The 21,075-nt window shown below is 45.4% G+C and overlaps 1 protein-coding gene and 1 long non-coding RNA gene across 2 annotated transcripts; one reads left to right on the forward strand and one right to left on the reverse strand.

Moving 5' to 3' along the window:
- The first annotated feature begins 7,625 nt into the window (after positions 1 to 7,625).
- LOC311321206 lies at positions 7,626 to 9,720 on the forward strand. Its single transcript, XR_014630872.1, has 3 exons — positions 7,626 to 7,898; positions 8,830 to 8,937; positions 9,100 to 9,720. It is a non-coding gene; the product is annotated as an uncharacterized lncRNA (long non-coding RNA).
- A 6,201-nt stretch (positions 9,721 to 15,921) lies between these two features.
- LOC311320889 (polyadenylate-binding protein 1-like 2) lies at positions 15,922 to 18,431 on the reverse strand (the record flags this gene model as incomplete). The annotated part of the gene is made up of 2 exons (XM_084452757.1): positions 15,922 to 15,927; positions 17,928 to 18,431. The coding sequence occupies 2 exons, from the start codon at positions 18,429 to 18,431 to the stop codon at positions 15,922 to 15,924; spliced, it is 510 nt and encodes a 169-aa protein (XP_084308883.1).
- Positions 18,432 to 21,075: the final 2,644 nt, after the last annotated feature.

The following is a 21,075-nucleotide window of genomic DNA, read 5'->3' on the forward strand; positions in this document are numbered from 1 at the left end:
GGAATGGACCCTTTGATTAAATAAACTTTTGATGCAATCAACGCTCTATGGATTATTATTGGGTGCAAATGTCTGTCCACGGCGCCATCATATTTTTTATTTATTTATTAATACAAACAACTTTATAACAGGTTACAGTAACATGAAACAGATGTGTTGCATATAGGGTTTCTAGCAAACGATATCTGCAACCGTCCCTGGTTAGGCTTTTGCATTTTAAAATGGTCAATACATCATCATTACAAAAGTAGAAAAAATAGGCTAATTGAAGTAGTTGTCCACTAGCCTAGATGCCACATAACTAGTTATAAAAAGGTGATGGCTGTGTTCACAGGTGTGTCTAATATCCTTGATTACGACTGCTGTTAGAGTGCATTAGTGTCAATGGGCTGCATATGGCGTTTAAACAAATGACCACGGCTTGTTAAAACTATAAGCCGCAGAGCTTCGATAATGACATCGTAAGAATCATAGCGGAATCGTGTGAACATTAGTGCATAATGTGTGTATGAGCTTCTAAAACTGTAGGCGTGGCGATAGTTTAGCTTAAAGGGCAATGCTCGTTTTTGACAACCTGGACCTTATTTACGACATATTATAAGAAGTTTGACTCACCGAGATCACTTTTGTGTAGTTCGGAGGCCTGTAGAAGAAATTTAAAATCCAGCGCGAGCCAGTATATCCATGTAATGACGGTGATCGGGGCACCGAGAATGCAGTTTCTCAAAATCTATTTTCGGCCGCTAAACGGTTGTTTTCATCAATCAGATTGGATGAATCGACAGTTGAGATTCCTCAACGCGAGGCATTGTTGTGGTTTTCAAATACGGGGTCTTTAGCCTCTGTAATATGATATTTACACGCCTTTCCCCACTTGCTCCAGCACGCATGCGCACAGGCCAGCGCGCAGACTGGCTATTCTCCTGCTCACATTCTCTGCGCTACGATCGGATTGTTGCTGACGAATGACGTCGACAATATTCTCGGCACCAACAACGATCGTAGCGCAGAGAATGTGATAAAGTGCTATTATAGTTGTTTAAACACAAGGCCTGCCTATTTAGGCCTAGTTATGCTTCAATACTGAATGTCAGCAGTTTGTTTAACACATAGTTATTATCTGTGTTCCAGTCTAAAACAGCGTCATTATAACCATGGACATTGCAGTAGGCTATGAGGATGAGGAGGACATAACTGTTGAGAAACAACTGATAGGCGGGCTGGGCTAAATAAAGAAATGCCACAATGCATGTCTAGATATATAACATTTGTATTTAAAAGTGCGATATGTAGGCTTCTCGTAACATTTTAATTTAAGGCCTGCGCTGATTGGAATTCATAGGCTAGGCCTATAGCCTAATTTCGGCCTTTTATCAGATAGGCTAAAATAGAACAAAACTCTTTGAAAATAAATAAAGCCTCCTTAAATAAAGTGTGAGAACTTACAATACAAAATATTCAAAAGGAATCATAATATATGGAAATTTAATTTTAGCCTATTGTACGCCTAATACAATTAGGGGGAATTATTGTGTCCGGACATTATGACCGGAGAGATTTTAATATATCGGACTTCAACAGATTTGTCCGGACAAAAACCGGTAATTACCGGCTAACGGAAACCCTGACACACACACACACACACACACACACACACACACTATCAGATTATTACGGTCATAGAGACCCTCTATAAATTCCCAATGCTTTCTTGTTTGACTGCAGTGTGTGTGTGTGTGTGTGTGTGTGTGTGTGTGTGTGTGTGTGTGTGTGTGTGTGTGTGTTGATCCTTAGGCGGGGCTGATAGTGCAGCTGATTAACAGGCAATTTGGACCCACACACAGATGGGTTCACTCTCTCTCTCCCTCTCTCGCCCTCCCTCACTCCCTCTCTCTTTCTCTCTCCCTCCCTCTCTCTTTCTCTCCTCCACTCTCTCCCTCCCTTGCTACTTCTCTCTTCCTCCCTCTCTCTCTCCTTCAAGGAGAGAGAGAGAGGGAGGGAGAGAGAGATGGAGGGAGAGAAAATTGCCTGTCAATCAGCCCTGCCTAAAGATCAACACACACACACACACACACACACACACACACACACACACACACACACACACACACACACTGTGGTCAACCAAGAAAGCATTGAGAATTCATAAGGGGTCTATGACCGTAATACTGTAGTCTGATAGTGTCTCTCTCCTCCTCCTCTCAACAATCTCTCCACTTTCTCTCCACTTCTCCATTCCTCCTCCTCTCTTCCACCTCTTCTCCTCCTCCCCCACTCCTCCTTCTTCTCCTCCTCTACTCTTCTCTTACCCCTCTCCTCCTCTCTTAGACCTCTCCTCCTCTCCACTTCTCCACCTCCTCTTCTCCTCTACCTCTCCTATTCCTCCACTGCAGGAGGAGCCACCACATAGACACTGTGGTGAGGAAAGAACTTCAAAGACTGTACCACGTGTAACCGAGTGAAACTGGGTTCTCATGAGTCCTCGAGTAGGTAACGAGTTGTTGGTTAAACTCACTCCCCCCCAGTATAAATACCGTCCACCCGCGCCAATGAAGAGCTAGCTTTTCATTGGTGCAGCTGGTTAAAACGGTGTCTGTCCCGTGGGAGATCCGGGTTCGATTCCCACCCAGAGCATGCCGAAGACGTATGGGTTACACACGCATCCCACCAGATTCGACGGAGCTTCTAGTCATGCACTGTCGAAACATTATGACTGGGAATATCACCATCTGGTATGGGAACAGCAGCTCTCAGGATCGCAAGGCCCCACAGAGAGTGGTACGGTCAGCTGAACGTACCTTGGGGAGGCCTCTCCTCCACCACAAGGACATCTACTCCAAGCCAACAGGATCCTGAGAGACCTCAGCCACTCAGGCAATGGACTGTGTGAGTACGGACACGGCTCCTCCCCCCGGGGGTGGGCTAACACTTTATTTTTTTTATTTTTAATTTAATTTTATTTTATTTACTTATTCATATCCATACATTATATAGTAGCATGTACATAATCCATCCAGACCAGTATCAATCCTATCTTATCTTCATTTTTCTCAAACCAATTACAATATTGAACATGTACACTAGCCATCACTTGCAGGTTTGATGATACGCACATTCATGTGAATGCGTGTCCATTAGAGAGTGATTTATCAAATGTGTCAACACTCATACATGCTATGGCTATAATCACATTTTGGTTGTATAGGCATCATAAAGTCAACAGTTTCGGGTGCATACAAGAATATACAGTGGGGTCAGTTCATGTCATCTAAATGTGTAATTTGTAAATTGAGTATTGGAGTTTATCTGTATTGAGCATAACCTTGGAGTCAGCAGAAAAATTTCACTGTTACTGTACATTATATGTGACAAATAAAGGAATCTCGATCTCCATATTTGATATTGAGGTTTGATCAATTTGTCATCTACAACCCATTAGGATATTGAGCATGTACACTAGCCAGCAAGTGCATGTTTTATGAATGTGCACATTCATGTGAATGCGTGTCCATTAGACAGTGATTTATCAAATGTGTCAATGCTCAAACATGCTGCAGTATGGCTATTTATTGTATTTTGTTTGTAGGCATTATAAAGTCAACTGTTTCAGGTGCACAGAATATACAGTTGGGTCAGTTCATGTCATCATTTGATATCCAATTACTCTGTAGTTAGAAACTATCATAGTTGTAACAAGGAGGGGTCTGTCCTTTTGGGAGAAACTATATTAATTTTACTGTTGGGACGGGCTCGGACGATGACGTTGAAGTATAGTTAACATGACATTTTAGAGGTCCTTCATTTTGAAATGCCACATCAGAATGTCCTTTCACTTCTTTAATCAAACCATAGTTAGTTGACTTCACTAAGTAAATGAACGTGATGGCAGCAAACCTCAATTCTTCCAAGGGAAAAAACACTTTACCGTAATAACACTGTGTTTGTGCAAAGGGCAATAGACGGTGGCCCACATGACTTGCATTTCCAAATTGATGGCTGGCTTGACGGCAGTTTTTGGAGCTATGTAGCATGTAGTCATAATAAGGTACATGATAGATACTGCTCACGTATGTTACATGTGACACAAATATTGACTCTTGTATATATATATGAAATGCTGAAATGAAGCCCAAAGAAGGATTAGGATAGCAAAAAAGCAGTACTACATGAATCTACAGTAATAAACGAAAACAAAAATGAACCTAGGAAGCTATGGAAAATTGGGACATGGGTTGTGGGGGCAAAGCCAACAGTAGTAAGCCCTCTATTGGCCTAGATATCAAAGGTAAGATAGAATTTGATAAAGTGCAGGTGGCCAATAAATATGATGCCTTTACCTCAATTGTGTGTAAACTGAGTTCTTTGAATCATGAATAACTGTCTTATGTGGAATTATACATTACCATGAGTGAAACAAATAAAAGATGAATGTGTCAGTGTCAGTTGAGAAGGTAGCAGAGACGTTGGCTGAGCTCAATATAGCAAAAGTCACTGGCTTGGACAACATTTGTGCTAAGTTTTTAAGAGATGGGGCACATGGCGCATCTAATTAATCTCTGCCTGGAGCAAGACATTGTACAAAGTGCCACTGAATATGCAAAGATTATTCCCTTGTACAAAAAATGGAATAGATCTGAGCAATTACAGGCCAGTATTAATTTTGAGTGTAACATCTAAGATCTTAGAAAGAGTGGTACATGAGCAGATACCAGAATGTGTTGACAAGGAAAATCTTCTATATGAATTTCAATCAGTTCAGGAAGTCATATTGTACAGACTCTTTTATCGATTTATTTTATTAGAAAGGAGATTGATGAAGGGAAACAGTTTGGAATGTTCTTACTTGATCTTCAGAAAGCCTTTGACATAGTTAACCATCATCTACTGCTTAATAAGTTGAAGGCTCTGGGGCTGAATGATACGGCCGTCAAGTGGATCATTTCATTCCTGACAGACAGTGATCAGAGAGTAGAGTTCAATGGCTCTATGCCGGATGCCAAACCAGTAGAATGTGGGGTTCCACAAGGAGCACACTCCAAAAGAATGTTTGGAGATGAACACTCTAAGATTAGCAACTGGCTGTGTGACAATAGGCTCTTATTTCACTTAGGTAAAACTGAGACTATTTTGTTCAGATCTAAACCCATTTTAACGAAGGCCTCGGTACTGAAGGTGGAAGTAGGGACTGAGGTCATAGCAGTTAAAACTAGAAAGGGTGCTCAGAGAGAAAAGGCCTCCGCACATGAATGCATTTTGTTGGTGTAACTCACTTGAAATGGTTAAAGTCACACTTCAGTTTGTATATAATAGCTTACCACAGGATCCAGGCTAAGAAAATGTATGAAAGGCAAAAGAGCTGTGCGCACATCCAACCTTAGTAGGCCAGGTGCTGGATCATAGAGTACATACGTTTGGAGAGAGGAAAGATCCGTACACTGATATCTCTCGGTTCACTTTATTGGAAAAAAGCAACGTTTCAACCCTTAGGTCTTCATCAGCCTTACAGGTGCTGGGTAAAGTAAACGCCCGTACCAGGCTTTTGTCTAGAAAGGACAATCTGCTGGACAGGGAAAGCTTTGCTAGCTAACTAGTGAGGTGCCATTTTGATTATGCCAGTGTGGCATAGTTTTGGGGGGCTGCCAGTTTCATTAAAGAAGAAACTACATCCATCCATCCATCTTCATCCGCTTATCCAGGGTCGGGTCGCGGAGGAAGCAGCTCCAGCAGGGGGCCCCAGACATCCCTTTCCCTAGCAGCATCAACCAGCTCTGTCTGGGGAATCTTTAGCCGCTCACAGGCCAGTGCGGAGATGTAGTCCCGCCACCTAGTTCTGGGTCTACCCTGCGTCCTCCTCCCAGCCGGACATGCCTGGAACACCTCCCTAGGGAGGCGCCCAGGAGGCATCCTCACTAAATGCCCGAACCACCTCAACTGGCTCCTTTCGACGCAAAGGAGCAGTGGCTCTACTCCGAGTCTCTCCCGGATGACTGAACTTCTCACCCGATCTCTCAGGGAGACCCCAGCCACCCTCCGGAGAAAACTCATTTCGGCCGCTTGTATTCGTGATCTCGTTCTTTCAGTCATGACGGGACGAAATGGGACGAAGATGGCTCAGCTCTCTTTTCATCACAACAGTACGGTAAAGCGACTGCAGAACCGCACCAGCTGCTCTGATTCTCCGTCATCATCTGCAAATAGCAGCGACACGATCCCCAGCTCACCGAACTGCAAACCCACCTCCCCACGGCTACGCCTCGATATCCTGTCCATGAAAATCACAAACAGGATTGGTGACAAAGCGCACCCCTGGAGGAGGCCAACCCCCACCGGAAAGGAAGATGACTTACTGCCAAGGACCCGGACACAGCTCTCGCTCTGGGTGTACAGGGATTGGATGGCCCTAAGTAGGGACCCCCTCACCCCACCTTGGAGTACACTTTCCCTGGGAGGCTGAGTAATGTGATGGCTCTATAATTGGCATACACCCTCCGGTCCCCTTTTTTGAATATTGGGACCACCACCCCAGTCTGCCACTCCTTTGGCACTGACCCAGACTTCCATGCAATGTTAAAGAGGCATGTCAACCAAGACAGCCCCTCAACACCCAGCGCCTTCAGCATTTCTGGATGGATCTCATCAGTCCCTGGGGCTTTGCCACTGTGGAGTTGTTTGACTACCTCAGTGACCTCCTCCAAGGAAATTGACGACCCCCCATCATCTTCCGGCTCTGCCTCGATCATAGAGGGTGGATTAGTCGGGTTCAGGAGTTCCTCAAAGTGCTCCTTCCAACGCTCAACAACCTCCTCAGTTGAGGTCAGCAGTGTCCCCTCCTTGCTGTATACAGCTTGGATGGTCCCCCGCTTTCCCTTCCTGAGGTGTCTGATGGTCTTCCAGAAACACTTTGGTGCCGACCGAAAGTCCTTCTCCATGGTTTCTCTGAACTCCTCCCACACCCGCTGCTTTGCCTTGGTCACGGGCGAAGCGGCAGCCCTCTGGGCCAGTTGATACCCTGCAACTGCTTCTGGGGTCTCCCGGGCTAACATATCCTGGAAGGCCTACTTCTTCAGTCGGACGGCTTCCCTGACCACCGCTGTCCACCACAGTGTCCGAGGGTTACCGTCCCTTGAGGTACCTATGGCCCTCAGGCCACAGCTCCCAGCCGCAGCTTCAGCAATGGAGGCTTTGAAGACCGACCACTCATGCTCGATGTCCCCAACCTCCACAGGGATGCCTGAGAAGCTCCGCCAGAGGTGACAATTGAAATCTCTCCGGACAGGCTCTTCCTCCAGACGTTCCCAGTTCACCCTCACTACACGCTTGGGTTTTCTAGGTCTGTCCAGAAGCTTCCCCCGCCATCGAAACCAGCTCACCACCAGATGGTGATCAGTGGACAGCTCTGCCCCTCTCTTTACCCGAGTGTCCAAAACACATGGCTTCAGATCAGATAATATGATAACGAAATCGATCATTGACCTTCGGTCTAAGGTGTTCTGAATTGTTGGGGCATCGACCCATGTCCACCAGCCATGCTCATGGGGTAGACGTTGGCTTCGACGATGGACCCAGCGCCAGTAGACCTACTGACAGCAACGAGCATGTTACAGCCGGGGATCAGCAAGGTAACGTTAAGTCGACTAACGTGAGTTAAAGATAGCTAGCTAGCTAGCTTGTCAAATAGCTAGCACTAGCTAGCTAACACAACGTAAGACAAAGTAGTAGCTAACGTTATAACTGGTGACGCGAGGTTATAAAGACAATGGTTATTTTTTTTATTTTTTTTTCAGAGAGATACGGCAGTGAATATGAAGAGGATGTGATTGACCCAGGTCAGGAGTCGGAGCGACCTGTCACTCCTGTGGAAGACTAAACAACACCGTTCCAGATAGCTGCTCCCCATGGTAAATTCTGCACCTTATGTAGACTAGCTATTCCTCCTGTTGATGCTAATCAGTACAAAGATTCAGTTCTGGCCAAAATTGTAAGCGTCCTTGCCATCATATGAGTAGTTGAATATCTGGTTTACATGATTGCCTAAATGTCCACATAATATTTTCAACAAATGGTAGGCCTAAGTCACCCAAAATGTTAGCTTCTTTCGTTACTGCATGTATCTATTGTATATGCAGTCCCTTCAACCTACATTCATGACGCTGACGGTATGAACGTAGGTTGAAGGGGCTACGTATACGATAGATACATGCAGTAACGAAAGGGGCTAACAAAATGTATGTGTTAAGTGTTCTTTGAGTGTTTAATCTGCCAATTGTCCCCACACAAGTCCATGACAAAATGTACAGTGAGGAACTTCCTGGAAGTATTTTCCATATCAAATAACAACATTGATTATTTTCTCTCTTTTTTGATTCATTTATTTGGGAGTGAAAACCCCAGTGCAAAACAAAATAATGTAAACAAGCCAGTATATCCAGAGGCAAATTTCCATCTGTCCCCAAATAGCTGTTACCTAAAAACACAAGTGTGATAGTGACAGTACAGTACAGTCTGGTATTTCTTATAATGTGGGCACTCAAGCAATAATTGAGCCATCAAGATATTTCATACTACACACTTAAGTAACTGAGATAGAGTAATGCATGCCGCTCTGTAGCTGTGTCCCAATCCAGGGGCAGCAGCTTCCTGAGGCTGTATTTGGCTTTCCTGCCATGCTATCTCAGTAGGCAGCTGCCCCTGGATTGAGTCACTGCCACTGTATAACGTACTTTATGAACAACAATATGGGGATGCAATAAACCTCTAAAACACTTTGACCTTTCATTTCTGAAGCTTTAAGGGCAGGGTATTAAAGTCCAGGTGTCCTCTGTCCCCCAGGTGATGGTGACCAATGTGATGTCGCTGCTGAAGGCGGTGGAGGACAAGGCGACCAAGGGCACCAGGGCGCTGGAGGCCACCATCGAGCGCATGAAACAGGAACTGGCCGTGAGTGATACCGGGATTGGACTCATGTCTAAGTGTACACTACACTCAAATACTGTGACTCACAATCCCGATTGGGATACAGTGTACAGTAGGTGCTTGATGGTAGTAAATCAGAACTTAATGGTCCCATATTTGTCATCTTTTCACTACTGTATATTTCAGCTGGGGCATGTTGATGTCCAGGAGGAGCAGAGGAAACTCTACCATGGCCAACTGGAGCTCTCAGCACCAGGCCTTTCTAGAGAGGATGCAGCAGCAACAGCAGTCCTGGATCTCACAAGAGCTTCAGCGAAGCCAAGAGAGGGAGGAACGTTTCGTTACTTCCTTAGTAGAAGCCAATACCCGTGGAACAGAGCATGTTGTGTCTCTTTTTATGGAGGGCTTCCGGAGCATGCTGCCCCCCTCACCACTTTTTCCCCCACATCCACTTCCAGGGTACCACCCAAGTCCTCCAAGCTACCATACGGGTATGTATGGCAGTCTAGACACAAATGCACACACACGTCAAGCAGGTCAAGAAAGGCAGTATTTTCATGACTTGTAGAATGCTGAGGAAAAGTTCACCTTTCAGTATGAAAGGTTAAATAGCAAAATGTTTATGGATATGGTGGCTCATGTTCCTCTGTTGTGTTAAATGCCCCATATAGATTGCTGTTACGTAGTGAAGAACAATGTGAAATGTTTATTCAGTTTGTTCAGAAAAGAACAGGTTCTTTTTATTTTAGAGACAAATCTCTTTGTATTTTAAGTACAGTGTATTTTAAGTACAGTGAAAGTTGTTATATTTGCTTTTAGAAAATTGTTTTATTTTGATCCAAGAATGTTTATTTTTTATATCCTTTGAAGAGATGTAACATGTTATTTACAGAGACAGTGTTTATTTTTTTAATGTCAAGTATTATTTACAGGGACAAATAGCCTGTTCATTTTTACTACAGCCTTTTTACTTATTTTTTTGTAATAAAATAAAACAATTTACCTTTGTGGATACTTGAACATTTTGTACTACTATATTATGCTATAGACCCTTTTCACGTCAGCCATCTTCACAAGATGTAGTGTGAGTTTAGTGTGAGCCAGACTAACACAGGTAATTAATCAAGCCATCAATGCTATGGGTCCTAAGGACCAATGTTATTAATTACACCAATTAAATACAAAACACATTAATTGAGGTTGTCCCAAAAAAAATAAAAAAAATTGTTTACAGTTCTCGTCTACGTAATGGAAAGTTGGCAGACATGTACTCATTCAGAGCTTGCCTTGCAATCTGACCATCAGTGTGAGGTGCGTTGTGTGCATGTGCACCAGGTTAAGGTAGGGCTCTTTCCAAACCTGCTGCTTCCTCCATCCAGATAGGATTGGCATGTTCCTTTTCTCTCTCACAATAGTTACAGTATGCAATGCACAGCAAGTGGCAACCATATGCGGAGTGAAGGTATAGTGGAAGTCACTGCGTTTTAAGAGCACCCTCCACCGCGACTTCAATCTCCCAAAGGCAATTTCCACTGCCGTCCTGGCAGCACTCAGGTAGACGTTAAAGGATTCTTGTTCTGGTGTGATGGTTTGGGAGTAGGGGTAGCCTTTAATTAACCAGTCAAGGAGTGGGTATAATGGGTCTCCAAGAATGATGAAGTTCACCAGTTTCCCCTGGACTTCCTTTGCTCTCTGAAGAGTAAGATTATTGGTTAAAGGGTAGTATTTCATAGGAGATGATATTTATAGTGTTAATTATAGTATTATGTCATGTTTTGTATTTAAGTAGACAAAAGCTGTGTGTGTATGAGTGAGAGTATACCAAGCTTGGGAGTAGGTGAGCCTTCTCAAACAAAGCTCAACAAACCTCAGGACATTGGAATCATGTGCACTCCCTGGCATCATGCAGTTGATGTTCCAAAAGCTTCAGAAAAATATAACACCGTAATTGGTATGGTGGGTATAGAAACTCTGCTTCCGTTGTATTTCAGTACCTATACTCATACTGGTTAAATATGGCAAAATAAACTTTATTCTAATTCATAGTAGGTGCTTATACTTTGACCCTACCATCCTAGCCTATAGCCTATTTCAATGGTGATTGGGCTTAAACTATAATGTGATCCAGCCAACTGGCCTACATTATTTCAATGGTGATGATCGGGTTGATAATGATAGGCTACATATTCAAATGCCTAGAGCAATGGGCTTGTGTAGGCCTATGCCTATCTAGATCCTACCGGATCTCTGGGTTATTAAGACGTTTATTTTTATTGCACAGCAGCAAGCACCAATAAATTACCAGTATGTGTCATCCACGACTGCTTGAAGGACAATGGAGGGCCAGCCTTTCCTGTTGACAAAATCCCTGTATCCATCAGTGGGTGGAATGACGGGGATATGAGTGCCGTCGATGCATCCAATAATTTGTGGGATGTGGTAGGCGTTCTCAAATCGCTGGGAAATTGTGCATGCTTCCTCCAGTGTAGGCGCTTTGATGAGATCATTTATTACAGATGAGACCATACCTTTACAGAAGAGGTATACAAACTTTTTCACCGTTGATTTGTGGACACCGAACTGATTCGCAATGACCCTGTACTCTGCGCAGCTACCCAACTTATAAAGCACAATTGCCACCCGCATCTCCAATGGCACAGGTGGGCGCACGGTTGCTTCTTTGGGGCTCATAACTCTCTCCATCAAACCGCACAGTGTGACAAATGACCTGCGTGGCATCCTAAAGTTTTCTCTCCATTCGGCGTCAGTAAATTCTCGCAGCACAACTCTGTCCCACCAGTCCTTACTTCGGACCCGCATCCAGCATCCGCGGACCCTGGCTGGCAGGAACGGTATCTCCTGTAGGCCCATTGGAAAGGTTGTGGACTGAATGAGAACATCGTGACGTCTTCTGTTTTCAGCCAACACTGAAAGTAAAAGGACATGGGTTAAGGTGATCTGAATACTAATAAAGGCGGACAACAAAAAATACCAACAAAAAAAGTTTAAATCTCCCCGCATTTCTCTTAGTTAACTTAACGACGTTAAGGTATAGGATGACTACTGGAGCTTAGAGGTTGACGGTTGACGGAGGATGACCGTTGACTGCACGTGCATCAAGCGGACAGCGTAGCTTTGCGTGAGGCTGAAAAATTGGCTAGAAAACGCAGAAAGGTGGTATAGGCCCATAGGCCTAATCGCCCCACTAGCATCTCCGGGTAAAACATACAACAACTTTCTTTTAACCAGACTATCAAATAAATCCATGTATACTCATGTTATTGGTGAAATTGCGTTATTTTGAACCATGTAAACGCTTTAATCGAATTATCACCTAAATTTGGTTATTCACAATAATCAGACTATTGCTTGCATGTAAACGAGGTCTGTGTGTGAATTAGTCTGGGCCCTGGGCCGGCTGTAGGAGTGTAGGGGCCCCCATGTGACTGTGGTGCCCCTTGTACCTCGCCTGGTCTGTGTGTAGGTAATTCCGGTGCAGGGCACACCCCAACCATCTGGGCGAGGCAGGGAGACACCTGTGCATGTTGGGACGCTGCCACAGACAGACAGGTGGGACCTGGAAGGACTGCCAGAGGAGGATGATCCAACAACCGGGGGCACGCTCCATTCCAAAAAACGGTTGTTCCCTACCACGCGTGGGAATATCCTTCAGGAATGGCACGCAGCCCTAACAGCAGTGAGATGCATTCAGTGTTAATTTTCATCACTGTAGACTGTCGACTAAAGTCTTAATGCTAAATTAAAATGAAGATGACTAAAACTAAATAGTATTTTAGACTATAGCTAAAACTAAATCAAAATTTGCTGTCTTAATTAACACTGGTTGCATTTCTATATCGCCAAAGGTCAAAGCTGTCCACGAGCTGTGCCGCGCTGAGAGGCTTGGCAGCAGGAAGATGCGTGTGTCGGCAAAATATCTGACAGGCCAGCCATCAGCAGACCCTGGAGGTCCCACTTCACAAAGCAGAATAATTCACACTCAGCAAAAAATCTAACTGATCTGTGAGCACACAAGGGGGGGGGGGCAGCCAGCCAGGCAGGAGGAGGAGGTAGAGGGGAGAGGAAAAGATGTCTGGCCATGAAATCTGTGTGTGTGTGTGTGTGTGTGTGTGTGTGTGTGTGTGTGTGTGTGTGTGTGTGTGTGTGTGTGTGTGTGTGTGTGTGTGTGCACGCACACGCGCACTCTGGTTGGGCTTTGGTTTTTAAACAGACTTCACTATGCCTCAGTATTACTCTGCTTGATCAAGGCATGGACACAGTGAGTATACCAGAGAGAGAGGCAGTCAGACTGTGAACTTTCCACAAATAGATTGTTTTCAAACTCCTTATAGTACAGTACACTATAGTATAGTGTAGTACAGTATAATATAATAAAGTGCAATACACTATACCGTAGTATAGTATAGTACAGCACAGTATAGTATAGTGTAGTGTAGTGTAGTATAGTACAGTATAGTAGTGTGTAATGTAGTGATTGTATAGTGTAGTATAGTATAGTGCAGTATAGTGTAGTATAGTCTAGTGTAATGTAGTGATCATATAGTGTAGTGTAGTACAGTGCAGTACAGTTCATTACTGATGAAACGGCGCAGGTTCTCATCAAGGTCCATGTCATCTCGCGCCTGGACTACTGCAACTCCCTCCTTGGTGGGGCACCGGCATCTGCTTGAAATCTGCCACTCGCCTTTGTTCTCGTCACTTTGGATAAAAGCGTCAGTGAAATGACTAATGTAATGTAATGTAGTGATCGTATAGTGTAGTGTAGTGTAGTATAGTACTGTACAGTACAGTATAGTGTAGTGTAGTATTGTATAAAACACTCATAGAAGAGTATAGTACAGTATAGTATTTGTCCTGAAATGACATACTGATGGGAGAGGGTTGCAGTTCCATGATGATTCCCATGGTGTCATTCTACCAGACCAGCAGAAACCAATCGCATCATGAATGTATTTCCATCCATGTTTCGGCCCCATTCTGGACAGCTACTGCCAGGGCACGACCACGAACAGATTAAGGGGGATGTGCTGAGAAGAGAGGAAGGAGCCCTGCTGGCCGAGAGCTCTGTGTTCCCTCACAATTAGAAGGATGGCTGGAAACAGATAAGCTGTTCTTTTCACTCCGCCTCTTTGGCCCAAGTCCTCCAATGAGAACTTGGGCCTGAGTCCAATCTCTCGGCCAATCACGACGGGAGGAACAGCGCCTGATTACCGTCCCATTTTTTTATGTCATCATGACCTTGTCTCATCTGCCCACGCTCAAGGACTTCTCACTGATTGGCTCAGAGGCTTATGGTAATTACTGTAGCTCTGTGTTTAGGTACCCCACCATTATAGACACTTCCTGTTTAACATGAAGTGATATTGGCTGTATGCTGTACAATGAGCGACTACCATCCTACTGTAATGTGCTGTAGCCCACCACAGCTGTGTGCTTGTTTATAAAATACATCCTGTACACACACACACACACACACACACGTTAAAATACTATAATATTAAAGACCGCGGATGCCAGACGATAGTTACGTATTAGGCGTATAGGCGCCAAATCCGGAGCTCCCATACAAAAGGAGCAGCATAAACAATAGGGATTGCACAGATGAATGAATGAGGTGACTAATTATTTATAAATAACATAAAACATTATAAAACGAAATAAAAACAAACAATAGGCCTACAGGCGCAGAATAAAATAGCTTGCAGAAACAGTACAAGAAAATATTTTAAAAAGGATGATGAGCTATGATGATGACTTATGATAGACCTGCGCATAGTTTACGGTGTGGATTAAAGGCATACGGGAATAGGATTTATGTTCCGTATTTCTTGTAAAATAATCAACAAGGCTACACTACAGCACACATCACCAAGGCTAATATTGTTGGCAATAAGGCCACCACAACCCTAGACTTGTTGATTAGTTTATACCTTACAAGAAATACTGTAGGCCTATAGAGTCTTAATAGGCTAACACCCCCGGAACGGTGAACGGAACGTTATTTTTCATTCTTAACTGGTTCAGGAACGCTATGTTGGTGGCGGAACACGAGAACGGAAACGTTAAATATGCTGGTTCTGCTCGGAGCGAACCGATTGAAAAATAATTTCATTTTTAAGCCCTGCTGACCACTACTCTACTTGTGCAGTGGAGATCAGCGAATTGGTTTTGGTGTTGTTCTTCCAGTCCCTAGTGTGGGTTGGGGTTAGAATAAGGGTTGGGGTTGGGACAGAATCTGACCTATAAGGCAAGGGGTAAAGGTTGGAGTGAAAGGATGAACATGTGGAGGTTTGGGGGGTATAGTCCCATAAAGTCATCCCCACCGGGTCTTGAACCCCAGTCTCCCAGGTGGGAGTCCAATACTCTCACCACTACTCTATTTGTGCAGTGGAGATCGGCGGTGGTTTTGGTGTCCTTCTTGATTTTGGTGTGCTGGGACTACTGCCTCTTGTGGTGCCAACAGAGAACTGCAGGCCAACATTGTCCAGAGTGACGGAGGGAGGGAGTGATAACCGGACAACTGCTATACTATACTAACGCTGGCTTACAGCCACGCACAAAAACACATAGACAAATGTAGGCTATATTGTTGAAAATATTTATTTCAGTACAACAAATGCAGTATGTAGTAATGTAACGGAATGTATGAGAAAAGCCTAGCACATTTAGATCAAGGTCCAGGTCAAATTACTTTAAAACCTGAGGTCATTCTTTTGCTAGTACGTTGTGCTAGCAAGTGTGCTTCATGTTCTGCTGGAGTGTTACCCAGGATGGTGGGATGTTGATGAAGGAAGGTTCTCAAGGGTTCTAGACTTCTGTGTAAAGAGCTGATCTTCTGGATCCTGGTTGAAAGTAGGTTCTCCAGGGTTCTAGACTTCTGTGTGGAGAGCTGTTCTCCTGTCATCGATCACATACGTGCTACTCTCTGGTTGGGTCGTTCATCAGCACCTCTAATCTCTCCAGCAGTAACATTGACGTTAATGTCTGTCAGATCTGAAATCACAAAATTAATGTTTAACCTGCAAAATGGAGAGCATCAAAAAACAAATGGCTGTCCAGGCTGTTTTGACCTCACCCCATTCCTGTCTACAAGTAGTTCGTCCAGAGCCTTTCAGAGCACGGGTGGAGGAGCAGGAGTGTCGTGTCTGTCTCTCCGTCCTCAGAGGCTTGTTCTCCTCCTTCAGCGCCAGGCCCATCGGTGGAGTTGAGGCAGCTGGGGCGACACTCTCCCTGAGGTGAAGGAGGCTCAGCTTGGCCTCCAGCTGCAGCGCTAGGTCGTTGACCTCCTCCTCGATTGTTGGGGAGGCCTTCAGAGGTGGAGTGGGTTTACTGGCACCAACAGTGTGAGGCGTTGTGCTGGCAGGTCCACTGGTAGGAGGAGGGTTAGCCCCAGCCTGCTCCCTGACAAGAGGGCGGCTCAACACAAGCTTGGCCTCCAGCTGAGGTGTCAAGTCGACTTCAGCCTCGAGTGTTGGAGAGGCCATCACAGGTGGAGCGGGCTTAAGGGCACTCACAGGAGCACGGATGTAGGAGCAGGAGTGCCCTGTCTGTCTGTCCTTCCTCAGAGGCCTGCCCTCTGCCTCTAGTGCCAGGCCAATTGTTGCAGTGGATGTAGGGGCAACACAAGGCCAAAAACCTGTCTTCCCACTCTCCCTGAGGCGAGGGGGGCTCAGCTTGGCCTCCAGCTGAAGTGCCAAGTCGTTGACCTCCTCCTCGAGTGTTGGAGAGGCCATCACAGGGGAAGCAGGCTTAAGGGCACTCACAGGAGCACGGATGTAGGAGCAGGAGTGCCCTGTCTCTCTGTCCTTTCTCAGAGGCCTGCTCTCTGCCTCTAGTGCAGGCCAGTAGGTGGAGTTGGTGCAGGGGCAACACAAGGCCAAAATCCCATCTTCCCACTCTCCCTTGGGCGAGGGGGGCTCAGCTTGGCCTCCAGCTGCAGCGCTAGGTCGTTGACCTCATCCTCAATTGTTGTAGAGATCATCTGAGGTGGAGTTTTCTGTTTTAATGAAAAGAAAGTCACTGAAGCTAATCCAATAATTTATTTGCTCATTGCTCATGGTAAATCCTAGCTATAGAAATTGAGTATGGATATTGAGAAATGACAAGACCCTGAAAACCTTTATAGTGGCCTGGCATTAAAGATTTGTCTGGTCTCAATAGAGAGTGGGTTTAGGTCCAGGACTGTACAAAACCAGATAAAGTTGACTGAACATGCTTACATGGTATATGAAATATAAACCTTTAGGGGGGTTACTTACCTTTTGGTAACCCGACATGGTCCCGTGTGGGCTGGACCAAGGCTCCATGTTGTGTTCTTGAGGGGAAAATTGGACGGTTAATTTAAATTAACTGGGGGCACAGTCTTTACAAGGGCTTTTGGCAGTGAACCAGACAATTAACAGTGAACAGTCAACCAGACCACTACACTCACCCAGCATCTGCTTCTGCTGCTCTGGTGGAGTGGCAGCCAGAATGGAGGTCGTCCGAGACTCCTCGCCCAGCAGGTGGACAGCAGGACGCGCAGGAGCTGTAGGAGCAGAGGTTGGACGAGGGCCCATGGTCTGGGCGGAGACACACTGGATGGATGCGTGAGGGATGGCAGCCATGGAGGATCCAGAGGGCTGTGCAGGCAGTTTGATCTCCATGCTGGGCGTGGCACGCCTGACGGCCATTCGCTGCCTGTATCTGTTGGTTTGATACACCCGTGGCTGTTTCTTGGGCCGGGCCAGGGCCACATACAGGGGCTTGGTGGCCAGGATGCGTCCGTTCAGCCCTGCAATGGCCCGGGAGGCCTCCTCAGGGGAGGACAGACACACAAACCCAAAGCCCTTGCTGCGGCCGCGCTCCATCACGACTTTGGCACTAATGATGGTACCAAAGGGAGAGAACTCCTTCCTCAGTCGCATCTCATCAATCTCTTCCTTCAAGTTCTTTATGTAGAGACTGATGCCGGTACACTGTTTGATTTGGTCGCCCAGCTCGGCCTCTCGTACTCTTCTGGATCTGAAAGGGCCAACAAACACCTTTTGACCGTTGAGGAGCATGCCATTGATCCTCTTGATGGCCCTCTCAGCGTCCTCTGGAGCCTCAAAGTGCACAAAGCCGTAGCCCTTGGAGCCGTTCTCGTCACTCTCCACTTTACAGGAGAGGATGGTGCCGAAGGCGGAGAAGGTGTCATACAGGGCCTGGCTGTCGATGGACTTCTCCAAACCCTTCAGGAAGATGTTCCCAATTCCGTTGTCCCTCAGGGTGCAGTCGCGTTGAGACCACGTGATCCGGAGCTGTCGGCCCATGACTGTTTCATAGCTCAAGGTGTCAAGAGCGTGTTTGGCGTCAGCTGGCTGCTGGAAGTTGACATATGCGTACCTTGAGGAGCGCCTGGTGATCCTGTCTCTACAGACCCGGATAGAATGGAGTGTCCCCATGGGGCTAAATAAATCATACAGCATGGCCTCTGTCACGTCGTGGTGCAGATCCCCAACGTACAGGGAGGCCATGGAGAAGTTAGAAGCACTGGATTGCATTGCATACACCAACCACTTCAAAATGTCACTGACCACTGACAGAGAAAAATGTAACTATGAACTAGAATGTGGCTGTCATAGTATCATTGTGTTCAAATATGATGTCATATCATTGTGACACAATCTGTCACAGTATGGCCAAACTTGAATTCTAGAATTGCCATGACTGACTCAAGTCAAGGAAGAAGTATTAACTATTTATATAGTTAGGTTAAATAAGTTTCTTATTATGACCTGTGCAAAAAAATTAATAAAAATAACAAAATTAATATGACTAAGGCAACTAAGCCTACAGAATATATGAAATGCACCAATCATAGTTAAACATTTAAAACCACATACAAAATAATCAATGTATTCCTTATATATACAATGCTGGCACTGTAACCGCACAGTTGGTCTTTGAATCGTGATCAAATCACTGTAATAAAAACTCGACCAAACTCATTTTGTCCTGATTCCCCTCCTTGAATAGTGTGTGTAATTCCGATTATATCCACTGGGTGGCAATGCTGTAAAATGGGCATGGGGAGTAGAGTGTCAAAATAACGATCATTTTCAGGGCTGTCGCATGTCAACAGCCTGTCACAAACTATGGCTAACCATAACCATTGTTAATGAATGAATCCTATATTAACTGAAGCTAAGCTTTCGGAGAGGGAAAGTGATGTGTCCTGATCTCAGACAGTGTGGCAGGCCGGTTGTTTTGGTTTTACACGTGCATGTTTCGTTTGCAGTGAAAGTGCAGTTATATTCTTTTGCAGTGCAGTTTACATTATTTTGCAGTGAGAGTGCAGTGTTATAATTTAAACCTGGAGCGCCTGGAGGGTGGGGCAGGGGGTTTGGGGAGCGTCCCGAGCCATGCTGATGTGTGCATTTGAAATGAAATGATTAATAAAGCCATGTCATTTTTCTAACGCCTGTGTGGTGTGTGTGTGTGTGTGTGTGTGTGTGTGTGTGTGTGTGTGTGTGTGTGTGTGTGTGTGTGTGTGTTCTGACCCCTGACGCCGGACCCCACCGGTTAAAAAAAGGTGTTGGCAGCGCAATTCGCTATTGAACCCAGTAACCAGCTCCTCCCTCTGTTGGGTGGTTCAGGTTCTTTTCAGTAGGCTACGCCAGATGCAGCATGCTACATCCAAATTGTGCCTGCTACATCTGGTGTACTATACAGTAGCCTACAGTGTAGGCCCTACACTACATATTCCCGAAATTACCCAAACCAGGTCCAGCCTGGTTTATGTGCGTGGCTAGCTTGTTTCTGTTCAGGACTGGTAGGATGGAAGCTAGTCATGTCACTGAAATAGCTGTGAATTGAAATGACATGAAATAATGTCTGATAAATTAAGATAGGTCTTGTCGCCTGGACACATCAGTTCCAATGCTTCCAATGCTAATCCAGCACAATAAGAGCGGGATAGTTTGCTGATTAGTATGATTAGGTTATACCTTACAAGAAATACTGTAGGCCTATAGAGTCTTAATAGGCTACCCCTGAACGGTGAACGGTGAACGGAACGTTATTTTTCATTCTTAACCGGTTCAGTTGGTTAAGTTTGCCAAGGGATTTATCTGAGGAGAAGTCACACCAGGAAGAAGTAATTCATAGCAGGACAGGGAGGAGGAGGCGGCCTATCTGTAATCAATAGAGTTAAGTGGCAATTACTTACGTTGTCAGAACAGCATCTTCTGTACTGTACTTGTTGCTGCCTACCCTCCCACTCAGGCAGACGGAACCAGGGACACCTTGGTCTGGACAGGAACACTCTCTCAGCCGCTCCAACATGAACCAACACTCTCACTCAGGCAGATGGGACCATCACTCTCTCATGCAACACAACATGAACCAGGGGTGCCCTTGGTTGACCCAGTAAAAGGACGCCAATAAAGAGGTCTCAAAAGAGGGAACTCTCTTTAAAACCCTAAACTCTACATACTGTATAGTTGCAGATCTTTGTAGAGAAGACCACAGATACAGTATGACATGTTTCAAGCAAACTAAGACAAAGTGTACAATAGTCATCATCCTCTCATAAAAAGATAATCTCTGTCTACATATTTTTGCAGGCTGCAAACATTCAAACAAAGATTGTGATCGATTTCTGGTGTGATCCAGTTCCTCCGCTCCCTTGAGAACTTGTATGCACTTTGACAGGAAGGGTGTACTGAGGTTGATGTAGCTCATGCATCCTTCCGCAGTTGAAGGTCTGCGCAGTGATACCATCTGGTTCAAATATGTGATACTTTACCCTGAAGCCTGCACGCAAGAGGAGGTTATTGAATTGACAAACACACACACTTTCACACCCACACACATTAACACACACACACACACAATTTTTAACCTAGGTTTAGCAGGGGGGGCGAGGCAGACACCTTCTCATGGTGCCCACGGTCAGTAACTGTGATTAGCCGCCGTAAGCGAAGCAAAGTCTGCCAACTGAGGGCCACCACCCAGGCTGGTGTTCGGCTGCCACAGGCGGGGAGGGCAGCCAGTGGAGCTTGCTCCCAACCCAGAATTCTGCAGATGAACTCCGAAGGGCTCACCCCCAGTAAGATCGACGTCATAGAGCACCTGGCCTGCACCACCAAGGCCCTCGTCATCCTCCTCCAGGAGACC

Source organism: Borostomias antarcticus, assembly GCF_949987555.1.
Source record: "Borostomias antarcticus genome assembly, chromosome: 18".
Lineage (NCBI taxonomy): Eukaryota > Metazoa > Chordata > Actinopteri > Stomiiformes > Stomiidae > Borostomias > Borostomias antarcticus.